This window comes from Phocoena sinus, chromosome 2, assembly GCF_008692025.1.
Source record: "Phocoena sinus isolate mPhoSin1 chromosome 2, mPhoSin1.pri, whole genome shotgun sequence".
NCBI lineage: Eukaryota > Metazoa > Chordata > Mammalia > Artiodactyla > Phocoenidae > Phocoena > Phocoena sinus.
In genome coordinates, this window is record NC_045764.1 from 24,059,260 (window position 1) to 24,071,749 (window position 12,490).

General features: G+C 48.4%; 1 protein-coding gene across 2 annotated transcripts in view; it reads left to right on the forward strand.

Moving 5' to 3' along the window:
- The window catches only part of ITIH5 (inter-alpha-trypsin inhibitor heavy chain 5), a 74,975-nt gene extending 68,309 nt beyond the window's left edge, over positions 1-6,666 (forward strand). For both annotated transcript variants that reach the window (XM_032617534.1, XM_032617542.1), the window contains exons 11-14: positions 158-211; positions 2,201-2,317; positions 3,046-3,423; positions 5,008-6,666. In XM_032617534.1, coding sequence (XP_032473425.1) covers positions 158-211; positions 2,201-2,317; positions 3,046-3,423; positions 5,008-5,297 — 839 coding nt within the window. In that variant the 3' untranslated portion in view covers positions 5,298-6,666. The remainder of the gene's footprint in view (positions 1-157; positions 212-2,200; positions 2,318-3,045; positions 3,424-5,007) is intronic.
- The last annotated feature ends 5,824 nt before the right edge of the window (positions 6,667-12,490 follow it).

A 12,490-nucleotide genomic window follows, 5' to 3' on the forward strand; every position in this document is an offset into this window, starting at 1 on the left:
TTGTGTTGCGAGGCCAAGAGCCTCCTTTAAAAGAGACGTGTTTAAATTGTCACAAACGTATCTGAGAGCTGTACTTGACTCCTCTCAGCCCTCTGTACCTCTCACTTCCTCCTCTTTAATGAATAACGGTGGTGGATCTCTTCCTTCTCCTCTCTAGGACCTGCTCTCAAGAAACCATACAACCCAAGGATTAAAGTCTCCAAAACCTCAGGTAAAGGAAAGAATGTGCTGGTGTCTGATTGGAGAGTTGAAATGTTTAGGAAGCGGATGACCAGGAATTTCCCGAAGCCAGTTAGAACATCAGCTCATAGGACGAGATGTGAGGACCCATATTTATTTAGTGCAAACCGGCAGCGTGGGGTAGTTCTCAAAACCAGGATCATCATTAAACCATCACATAAACCCCATGGGTAACACAGTCCTGAGGAGCCTGGCAGGAGCCCTGATAGAAGGGTGGATGGACAGAGCTACACATGCGTCATGATTGAGCTGGAAAGACGTTTGTTTTTAGAGATCTGAAGTATGCTTGCTTCTAGCTTCTGGTGTTACAAATATCTGTGACAATGCAAGGTTTTTAAACATTGTTATTTTATTATTTTCATGATCCTTGGCTTTAGAAGGGAAAACCAGATAACAATACCCTAAAATTTCCCTTGGCCATATTCCTGGGATTATAATAAAAATCTGGATGGAATAAGGACACAAGGGCTGGGTTTTATTCTTCAAATGTACACATCTGCCTTTGTAAGTCTTTCTTATTGCCTTGCTGCCGACGTGCTGGGTGTCCAGGTTCACGTAGCCCGGGACAACCTGGAGATTAGCTCTGGGGAGAGGAAACACGTGGTCTCCAGTGGGTAGCGTGTTGTTCCTTTGAACACACATGCTTTATGGAATGCAGGAAAACTTTGCTCTTGGATGCAGCATGGAGTAATGACTTCCAGACCTCTCCTCTCTTTTTTGGAGCAGGCAGCATCTTTCCTTATAAATGGATTTGGAAGATTTGAGTAGAAATTATATGGTATGAGCACAAGAAACTCTCAGAGAACTGTCACGTAGTTATATTCGTACCCACAGAGTGCCAAAAATATGGACTTTTATCTTTAACGGGTGTTATTTTTCTCACCTACAAAAGACCAGTACCTTGTATTTCTTTATTAAGTTGCCATTCACTGGGTGCTTGAGGCACTTTACAGTGAGTTGAACCAGATTCTTCCAAAGGCCCTTCTGAGTCACACTGGGGACAGAGAGGGTGTTTCAGCAGTTCCACCAAGAACATTAATTGGCTTGTAGCCTGAAAACACTTGAACTCCTGGTGCATACCCCCCACCATATACAAATGCGTATACATACATGTACACGTAAAGTAGAGAGGAATTCAGGAACACATTGTGTTTGGTGTACAAATTAGAGAGAAACTAACGCTCCAATCTCGCGAGAAAAGAGAATTGACATAGACTCTTGGGAAATATTTTGTCTGTACCGTAAGAGGCAAGACTGTTCATCTTTAGCAGAGGCAAAAATGAGGAGAATGGGTAAGGGACAGGGGCCAGGTAAACGTTGTGGTCTTATCCACGGACACAAATTTGAGAGTAGTAAAGGCAGTAGGACCCAGAGGACGGATTGCCACTGTCATCGCTGGCCGCACCACCTGACCTCCCGTTGACTCTGTGTCCTTTACTTCTCACCAGCCCTAAACTGGGCTTGGTCATTACTACTCCTGCAAGGGCTGTGTCCATCTGACGCTGTGAATGACTCAAGGGCCAAGGCACTCTGGTCACAGGACAGGAAGTTCTCATCCACATCTCTTCACTGGGGAGGGCAAAGGGGGAAGAAAGTGATTAGCGGAAGCCACACAGGGAATTGAAGAATGTGAGCTCAGTAGTCATGGGGAGTGTAGGGTGATGCCCCGCTTCCCTCTAAAGTTCAGTTGTCTATGTTTGACTGCAGTGTGGTGACAGGACCATCATATTTGAATTTAGGGGACCTGCATTCAAATATTTACTTTCCACGAACTGACTGCGTAACTGGTGCATCACTTCGCCTCCCAGCCACCTTCCTCGTGTAGACACGGAGGATCCGTTGTTGACAGGGTTAAGTCAATAACTCATGAGAAAATAGAAGAAGAGTGCTTACACAGAGAAGGTGCCCAATAAATGTCTTTTCTTTCTTTTTCTCTTCCGTTCTCATCCTGTTCTGGAAGCGGATGGAGACCCCCATTTTGTTGTGGATTTCCCCTTGAGCAACCTCACGGTCTGTTTCAACATCGATGGACAGCCTGGGCACATCCTGAGGCTGGTCTCTGATCATGCTGACTCTGGTGAGTTCTGCCTAGAAAGTGAAAGAACTCGAGTTTCGGGAGTGAAAAAAAAAAAACCCTAATCTTCGCATTCTACCCCCCTGCTCAGTGGTGTCCCAGGGTCTCCAAATCAGGAGCAGTGGAAACCGATGGGTAAGAAAATACCGTGTCAGGGCCACACAAGAGTTTGGGGAACTATAACCAGACACTGGAATGAAAGCAGACAAACATGTCAACCCCCTTTTTTAGAATTTTTATTCATTTATTTATCTTCTTTTCACTTTTAAATCTTTATTGGCATATAGTTGATTTACGACGTTGTGTTGGTTTCAGGTGTACAGCAAAGTGAATCAGTTATGCATATACATCTACCCACTCTTTATTTAGACTCTTCCCATACAGGTCATTACAGAGTATTGGGTAGAATTCCCTGTGCTACACAGCAGGTTCTTATTAGTTATCTATTTTATATATAGTAGTGTGTATATGTCAACCCCCTTTTTACGATATTTTCACCCAAACCTACATCAGCTTCTCCTACCCAGGACGTTGGTCAAAAATCACTCATACCTTCATGCATTCGTTCCTTCCTTCCTTCATTCAGTGGGCACTGAGTAGTCCCTATGTGTGAGCAGGAGTTCTTGGTTCTAGAGGTACAAGAGAGGAAGGAAATTCGGATGAGAAGCCCTCTCATGAAAGTGGGGGTAGTTTTTCTAACCACTGCTCTCTTCCCCCACCCCGCCTTCAAGGTGTGACGGTGAACGGAGAGTTGATCGGGGCCCCTGCTCCCCCAAACGGCCACAAGAAACAGCGCACTTACTTCCGCACCATCACCATCCTCGTCAACAAGCCCGAGAGGTCCTACCTGGAGATCACGCCCACCAGAGTCATCGTGGATGGTGGGGACAGGCTGGTCCTCCCCTGCAACCAGAGCGCGGCCGTGGGGAGCCAGGGGCTGGAGGTGTCGGTGTCCGCCAATGCCAAGGTCACCATCGCCATCCAGGGCAACGTGGCCTTCGTCATCCTCCTCCACCTCTACAAAAAGCCAGCCCCCTACCAGCGAAACCACCTGGGCTTCTACGTCGCCAATGGCCAAGGCCTTTCTGGCAACTGCCATGGCCTGTTAGGTAGGTGGCTGCTCTCCACGCTGGCTCACAGCACAGAATTCAGTTTCCCAAAACGAAGCTGATGCTGCCCGTATCTTTACTTGGTTGAGAGTTTCCACAGGAGTGTGGTCTTTATGAAGCTCATGAAAAGTCTATTTCTTTTTCTTTTTTCTTTTCTTTTTGGGCACATGGCCAATTTTTCTTTTTGCTTTTTTTAAATACAATTTTTAAAGGTTACACTCCATATACAGTTACTACAAAATACTGGCCATATTCCCCGTGTTGTACAGCACATCCTTGAACCAGTCTTACACCAATAGTTTGTGCCTCCCACTCCCTCACCCCTCTCTTGCCCCTTCCCCCTTCCTCCTGGTAACCACCAGTTTGTTCTCTATGTCTGTGACTCTGCTTTTTTTTTTTTTTGCTATATTCACTAGTTTGTTGTATTTTTTAGATTCCACATATATAAGTGATATCATACGGTATTTGTCTTTCTCTGGACGTATTTCACTTAGCATAATGCCCTCCAAGTCCATCCGTGTTGCTGCAAATGGCAAAATTTCATTCTTTTTCATGGCTGAGTAATATTCCACTGCGTACCACATCTTCTTTATCTACTCGTCAGTTGATGGACACTTAGGTTGCTTCTGTATCTTGGCAACTGTAAACAATGCTGCTGTGAACGTTGGGGTGCACATATCTTTTCGAATTAGTGTGAAAAGTATACTTCTTGCTTCCTGACACTTTTCTAGAATAGGAATGGGCTTATAAACTAATTCGCACAGGCCTCTGGGGAAGGGGAGCAAAGAAATGAGGAGTCCTTCTCTCCAGGTCTGGTTCTTTACTCTCAGGGAGAGGATGCAGACACATCCCATGGCCCAGCACCAGGTGGGAGATGCATGGCCCCTCCCGGGCGGCACCCCCACGGCTGGGAGCCTCGGGCAGCCCACTCTGCCTGGCTTCCCTCCACGTGCAATTTCATGTGGGCGCTTTTCCCACAAGTAAAGAGGGAGCCACTGCCAGGGCTCGGTTTAGAAAGCAGGATTCCCTGGCACTCGAGAGGGACGTGTCTCTGTGCAGCTTGCCTGGGAAGCTCCTCTCCCAGACGCAGACTGCTGTCCCTTCGGCCTTGGCAGTGCCCTCACTCGACCTGGTGGATTCTGACCCTGCTTTCCACACCCTCCGCCCAGTGCACACCCACTAAGTGCACACATGGAAGGGGTCCTCCAGAGGGAGGAGAGCGGGGAAGACTGGACCCTTCTTCCCTCGTTATTTGCCCCCATCTCATCCTCCCATCTCAGTAGGAGACTGGGCATCTCTTTTTGTGGTTTGGGCATCTTTCCCGTGGTAGCTTCCAGAAGTGGAGGCCACTACCAATACACTCAGGTCTCTCCTCCCCACACCCTCCCTGGACACTGGAAAAGGTGGAGCAGCTCTGGGAGACTCCAGCCGAGGACCACAGTCACTGCTCTGATGTTATGCATCCCCTTCCTCTGGGTCACACCCGTGCATTTGCTGGCCATCGGTGCCCGAACTGAAGTTAGATTTTGTTCAACCGCGTTGCTCACACTTGACCTAGACCTGATGTCTCTTTTGTCCTCTCAGGTCAGTTCCTGAACCAGGAGGCCAGACTCACCGGGCTCGGCAAGAGCCCTGCCCATCCTTCCGTCCCTGAGACAGGTGAGAGGTCTGAGGCCGTCCTTGAGGTAAAAGGACACCAGGTCCCAGTGGTGTGGAAGCAGAGGAAAATCTACAACGGGGAAGAGCAGGTGGACTGCTGGTTTGCCCGGAACAACGCCGCCAACCTGATTGACGGGGAGTATAAAGACTACCTGGCGGCCCATCCTTTTGACTCCGAGACCACCTTTGGCCCAGGCACATCCCGGGGACTCTGACACCAGCAGCCGTAAGGCAAGAGCGTGTGACAGGGAAACGTCTTCGGGGACCCCGTGGTGTGGTTCTTGTCGCTTGGCAGGTAGCCGCCGCCCAGGACTCACCCCTGGTGGCGGGGAGGTCTAACCTCTGCTTGAGGAAAGGGTGGGGTCAGGACGTTGAAGCAAGAATGGGATTTCCTGCTCTTCCCCTCCCCCTCCCCCATCTCTAGTAGAGAACAGTGGTGGCACCAAAGGGACCAGTCACAGTTAAAAGCAAATCTCTATCTTATACCAGCTGGCTTGTCCATCTCACTGCCTACCACAAGGTGACTCTGATGAAGGAAGGTGGCCATCAGGTCTGTTTTCTCTGTGGAAATGGCCAGGCTTGGGCACTCTGCTTTTTGCCTTACTAATGCATAGGCATCTCTCCTCCTAGCCCGCTGTGTTCTCCGGATGTGCGGCCAAGCTCTGCCTCAGGGGAACCTCTCCTTGGGCCCAGGCCACGAGTCATGAAATAGCATGTAGATTTGATCACTGTACACCATTCGGTCTTTTCTTAGGAGAGGATTTTCTTCTACTGTGATGTCTTGCCCTTGAAATTTTGTTTTCGTTTTTTAAAAATTGACTCAAAATAGAAACTCTGCATCCCAGATACCGGTATTTTTCTAACGGGCTTTGTAGATCACTTAACTTTGCTGTTGGAGATTCTCCTATTTATTCCAGAAAGCTGAGCGCTTCTAATAAACAGGGCAGCCCACGTGGGCGTATTTCACTGGCCTGTCTCAGTGCTGGAGCGTCGGCCAGCCGCGTGATGAATCTTTCACTCGGCCCTTCAGCCTTGGTCCTGATTCCGACCTGATTTGCTCTCGGTCCCGCAGGAGGTGATAAATTAGGCTCTTGCAGAACTGGGATGGGGAGGTATTGGCAGCACAGAGCCGACCTACAGGAACCAAACTGCATGTTCCCAGCAGGAAGTGCGGACATGCTCACAGATCTAAGGAGCTCTCCCGCATCCCAGACATGTGAGGCCAGGAAGTCAGCGTGAGAAAGAGGCTTTGGACAAATCTGATTCCATAAGGGAGGGGTTAAAATCAGGGGTCAGGGTGGTGTCAAAAGTCAATGACTGTCACTCCTCATTGTGGAACCTGTGAAGCCCGTCACATTATCAAGGGGAAGGGAGGTTGATGGTGGTCTTGAGACCTCCTCTCTCCCCCTCCTTCCCGGCTTTTTGCTGGACCACGGAGGGTCAGTAAGCCTGACCCTCACTGCGGTCAGGACGCAGATGGACACGGGGGGCACTGGAGCCGAACAGCAGGGAAAGGAAGGTTTGGATCAGAGACATGGAATATTTTGACGTGAGACCGAATGAAATAAAAGCTCTTGTGCCGGCTTCATGGAACGTTTCTTCCAGTAGGGAGTGACTCTAGAACTTTCATGCCATGTGGAAGCAGACAGCACTAGGAGGGAAATCAGAGCTAAGAAAATTGTTTACCACCTTTGCCCTTGCCTTCCCATTTTCGAATGGGAAACATTTGAGCAGCAAAATGACATCCACATGCTTTTGTGGACCAAGTGGCTGCAGGAGTTCAAGTTAGTGCCTGGGCCATCGGCGGTGGGGGTAGGGGGGTGGGACTGGTTGTGTCTCAGAATCTCCGTCTCTCTCCACCTTGGGAACCCACCAGACCAGGGCCGGCAGCTGTGTTATTTTTGACTCAACTCAGCTGCCTGTTTTCATGCCAGCAGTGTGAATGCACAGGCCCAGGCTGCTGACAGCTGCTTCCATATTTCAGAGGGAAAGGAGGAGCCGGAGCTGGGCTGGCCAGGACCTGGGCAGGCTCTGCGGGGACTTTCCTGTTACATAGACCTCGGGCCCAACTGGGCAGAAATCCCTGCAGCCACGATGCCAGCCCATTGTGTTAGCGCCTGGAGCCGGGATCTGTGTTCCAGGTGTGGCCTCAAAGCTGCAGACAGGGCTTCCCTGGTGGCGCAGTGGTGGAGAGTCCGCCTGCTGATGCAGGGGACACGGGTTCGCGCCCCGGTCCGGGAAGATCCCACACGCCGCGGAGCAGCTAGGCCCGTGAGCCATGACCGCTGAGCCTGCGCGACCGGAGCCTGTGCTCCGCGGCGGGAGAGGCCACAACAGTGAGAAGCCCACGTACCACACACACACACACAAAAGCTGCAGACAGGAGGCTGTTACTACAGGACCAGATATTCCAACGAGGTGACCGTCCCTTACTCTCCTATTCAGAAAAAAAAAAATGCACATTTTTAAAAGTATTAGGGATGAGCTTTTATTTTAGTGTTTTTACTTTAGACTCATCCCACTTTTCTTTCTCCTTCTTTTCAATTGTCCATCTTTTTTTTTTTTTTTGCAAAAGGTATGTATCAGGGCATTTTCTGTTTTAGCCAGAGACTGTGAGATCTGTGGGCTCCAAACTCCACTCCAAGGTCATACTTCAGGGTTTTCTTTTAAGTTGATTGAAAAATGTCATATTTTCAATTGGCCACGCGTGTTGTGAATAGCAAGGTCTTTTCAAGTAAATGCAGCGGCAAGGAGGGATTCTCTTCTCAGGTGGGAAAACGGAGTCAGGGTGCAGTTGGGTGACTTCCCCCACATCATATAAAAGACTTAGAGCAGGGCCAGACTGAGCCTCCAGAGCTCACTGGTTAGCTTTGACACGATGTCACCGTGTGGACAGTCGTTTATTTTCCTTGAGCATTTATAAATAAGGCGGGGTCGGGGTTACAAAATGAGCAGTTGAATGAGGTTGAGAAGTACATTGCAATTAGAGGGGATAAACCTCAAGTTACATCATCGCTAATGTTAATGGGTCCTAACAAGTTGACCAGCTGGGCTCTTCAGCAAGTCTCCACCCCTGGGACCCTAATCCACTCCCTCATCCGAAAAAGAGAGGCATCTCAATGGGTCGTCTTTAGGGGTCTCCTAATGTAAAGTTTCACATTCCCCAAGTAAAATGGGCTGAACGTTCTCTACCCACTCATGCTAGGCGCTTTACCTTCTTCCGTTTGCCTTTTCAGTGGTTTATTAGTTCAGGATGGAGGGAGCGGGTGTTGGGAGAATAACCCATCCTGACCCTCCCTCACAGCCGGGCAGTGTGATGCAGGGCTCTGGGAATGGGAGCGAGCACCTCTGTTTCTGTGTGACATAACATTAGGTCTTTAATTGAATCATGTGTCCTCACAGGTGAATTAGGGACAGGATTCCTTTCTTTAAATGTATGTGTTGGCTGAGCTGAATGCTATGGACAGAATGTTTGTGTCCCCCCGAATTCATATGCTGAAAGCCCAAATTAAACTCCCAAGGTGATGGCATTAGGAGGGGGGGGCCTTTGGGAGGTAATTCGGTCATGAGGGTAGAGTCCTTGTGATGGGATTAGTGCCCTTATAAGAGACCTGAGAGAGATGATTTTTCTGTTCTCCACCCTGTGAACATGAGAAGAATGCCTTCTAAAATCAGGAAGTCATCTGGCACCTTGATCTTGAATTTCCCAGCCTCCAGAACTGTGAGAAATCAATGTTTGTTGTGTAAGCCACACAGTCTGTGGTATTCTTGATATAGTAGCCTGAGCTGACTAAGACGCTGAATCATTCAAGATACGAATTCCTTTTCTTTTCTTCAAGCTACCCAGAATGTATACAAACAATGTTGTTATTTAATCTGGACTCTTGGAACCATTCACACATGTTCCAACTAAAATAAACAGCAAATAAAAGAACACAGCTAAGCAAATACTTAGAACTGTGACTTTAAATATTTATCTTAGTCAGTTTAAAATAATAAGTAGGGCACAACATAGCTCACCTTCAACAGACATTTTCCTTCAACAAAAATCTGTAAGAGAATGACATCTAAAAACAAACAATACACTAGTATATTTGTTTTGAGGGCAAACGGCTAGAGAGAATAAAACTTGTTGATTCTAACTGCACTGCTTGTTTGTAGGGATTTCTGAATTCCATAGAAATATATGTAAATGGAGCAAGTGAGTAATATTGGAAGAATCATGTTAAAACAACACATTAGGGCTTCCCTGGTGGCGCAGTGGTTGGGAGTTCGCCTGCCGGTGCAGGGGGCGCGGGTTCGTGTCCCGGTCCGGGAGGATCCCGCGTGCCGCGGAGTGGCTGGGCCCGTGAGCCATGGCCGCTGAGCCTGCGCGTCTGGAGCCTGTGCTCCGCAACGGGAGAGGCCGCAACGGTGAGAGGCCCAAGTACTGCTAAAAAAAAAAAAAAAACAACAACACATTACTGGGAACCTGCTGTATGGCTCAGGGAACTCTACTCAGTGCTCTGTGGTGACCTAAATGGGAAGGAAATCCAAAAAAAAAGAGGGGATATATGTATACATATAGCTGATTCACTTTGCTGTACGGTAGAAACTAACACATTGTAAAGCACCTATACTCCAATAAAAATTAATTGAAAAAAAGAGAAAGTGACAGAGCCAGCAATAAAGCTAAAAAAAAACCAAAACCCCAACACGTGACTGTGTGGAACAGCCAATGTACAGCATCCATTTCTGACCTTTTATAAAACTGTCAAATTTGTAGAGAAGTGTCTTAAACCTCAGTCCCTTATTTTCTGGGGACTCGGGCATCCCAAAGCTTCTCTCACCTTCTTCTTGGGTCACTTGTTTCCCCACGCTGACCATCACCTGGCTCGGTACTTCTTCCATTGGCACAGGGCATTTCTCTTGATTGTCATTCTGGCATCTCTCTCTCCAGTTCCTGTGGTCAGGCCAGATCTTGCTTAGATGTTAGATCCTGAATTAGAACCAAAGCAGACCTGGAGCAGGAGTGAGAGAGACATCACTGGGAGGTTGTGTTAAAGAGAAAACTAGCCAACTCCTTATCTCAAGGGCATGAAGTCCACCTCTTCAGGCTTTGGCTTCTTCGTCTCTAATAAAGGGACTGGACGAGGTCGTGTGCTCAGATCCCATGATCTTTATCTTCTGCCTGCACGTGAAGATACGTCCTGAACGTCCTAAGTAATAAATGCAAAATGATTCAGTCAGTGACTCCAGTCTATTCTGAGATCCAGTGTTCCAGGCTCGGGGATTCAGAGGAAAACAAAGTTCCTGCCTCCATGGAGTCCACAGTTTAGAGCAGGAGATATGCAAAGATTGGAACAGAGTGTGAGAAATTCTGCAAGAGAACTCTGCAGAGGCCCAGCTGAAGGGAGGAAGGAGGTGGGGAAAACATTCCAAAGATGGAGAGTGCTCAGCTGCAAGGAAGAAGTGCATATACAGAGGGACCCACGTGAAATATTTCTTCTGTAAGGTTAAGCAGCTGGGAACAGCTTAGGAACTGAAGCCATCGTCTTACTCCATTCAGTTTCAATCAGCTTTGATCTGTGCCCTGGAGATTCGGGGGTTACTGTGAACCCACAGTGGATGACAGTCAGTGAAACTGCAGGTTCCTGTCTCCCTGGACCCTTGCCTGGGTCTGTCTCCAGCCCGCATCCATCACTCTTGTCCCCAGGTACGGAGAATGCATCGGGGAAGTCACAGAGTGCCACAATGGGTCCATTCAACCAGCAGGGCTCCTGCTGGCATTTAGCAAAACTGAAATCTGTTTTCCTTGAAGTGCATTGGCCTCCATGGCTCCCGCCTTCTGCTTCAGCTTTCTAGACCACCTCACTCCGCAGCTTTCCCCAGCAATTCGCTTCCTCTTGTGCCGAGAAAACTGCAGAAGGAGCTCCCTTGCTTACTCTGTCTCATAGCATCTTTGTCCTGCTGCCTTCGGGGTATAACGGTCCACCTTCTTCCAGGCTCTATCCTTCTCACTCCATCTGGGCAGTTGCCTCAAGGACTCCTCTTCTTTCTAGAATCTCCAGACTCTTACTCCCCAGAGGTTCTTCCCTCTTGGTTTTGGATACCCTTCCAGACGAGATCGGGCGTGTTCAGGGTGGTACGTCCATAGACTCGGACACCCTTCCAGAAGTCTCCTCCAGGCTGAAGCGCTCACCCCTGGCCAGGCCCCTGGGGCTTCCATCTTCTCTTTTATTTCAGTGTCAGGCTTGTGCTAGCGGTCGGTGTTTGAACCCTCACTTTTTTTTACCTCCTAGTCAGTTGCTTAAGTCATCAGATTCATCTTCTGTCTTTACCACGTTCATCAAACTGTGTCTCAGATGTCACATGACCATTTCTGACATCCAGTTCCAGCGATGGGTGTCTCCAGCCCCTACTACATGATACTTTTGGCCTCTTCCTCTTTTTTGAAATGTTGGATCCCTTTGCTTCTCTTGTGAGATTAGAATTTTTTTTTTCCTAGTCTCCTTTCCTGCATGTCTTTCCTCCCGCCAACCTGTGGACATCCCCCAAGGTCATACTGGTCCTTTTTTTAAATTTTTTGTTTTTGGCCATGCCATGTGGCTTGCAGGATCTCAGTTCCCCAACCAGGGATAGAACCCGTGCCCCCCTGCAGTGGAAGCGCAGACCTAACCACGGGACCGCCAGGGAAGCCCCCATACTGGTCCTTTATACTCTCCACTCCGTCCACCTCACGGTCTCACCCACTTCACGATCTCAGCATCTGGCTGCGCGTGGACTTGAGGACACTTCCCTTCCGTTATTCTGGCATCGCCTCAAACTCAGGAATGAAAGCAAACTTTCCATCTTCAAAGTCTCTGTATTTATATTAGAGGGATTTGGGATCTGGGAGGAAAGGAAGAAGTTCTAGCACAATCTTTTAAAATTTTTATTGTTGCGTATAAACGTGGCAATTGTGTGTGTGTGTGTTGGGTACATTTCCTAGGCCAACTCAAAATTAATTTTTATTGACACAGAGTTCTTCCTGAAAATTCTCTGTTAATCATATTATTTTCTCAAAACAACAGCTGTGTGTGTGTAAGAGAAAGGCTGATGTCCTGACGGCTCACTGGGAATTTCTGGTTATATAAGAAGAAAATCACAGGTCCTAAGTTTATTGATGTGTCAATTAAATCACTTCATTGTACTACAAGTATGAAATGCATTGTAAATACATTTTAGTGTGCTTTTTTTTTTTTTTTTTTGGCGGTACGCGGGCCTCTCACTGTTGTGGCCTCTCCCGTTGCGGAGCACAGGCTCCGGATGCGCAGGCTCAGCGGCCATGGCTCACGGGCCCAGCCGCTCCACGGCATGTGGGATCTTCCCGGACCGGGGCACGAACCCATGTTCCCTGCATCGGCAGGTGGACTCTCAACCACTGCGC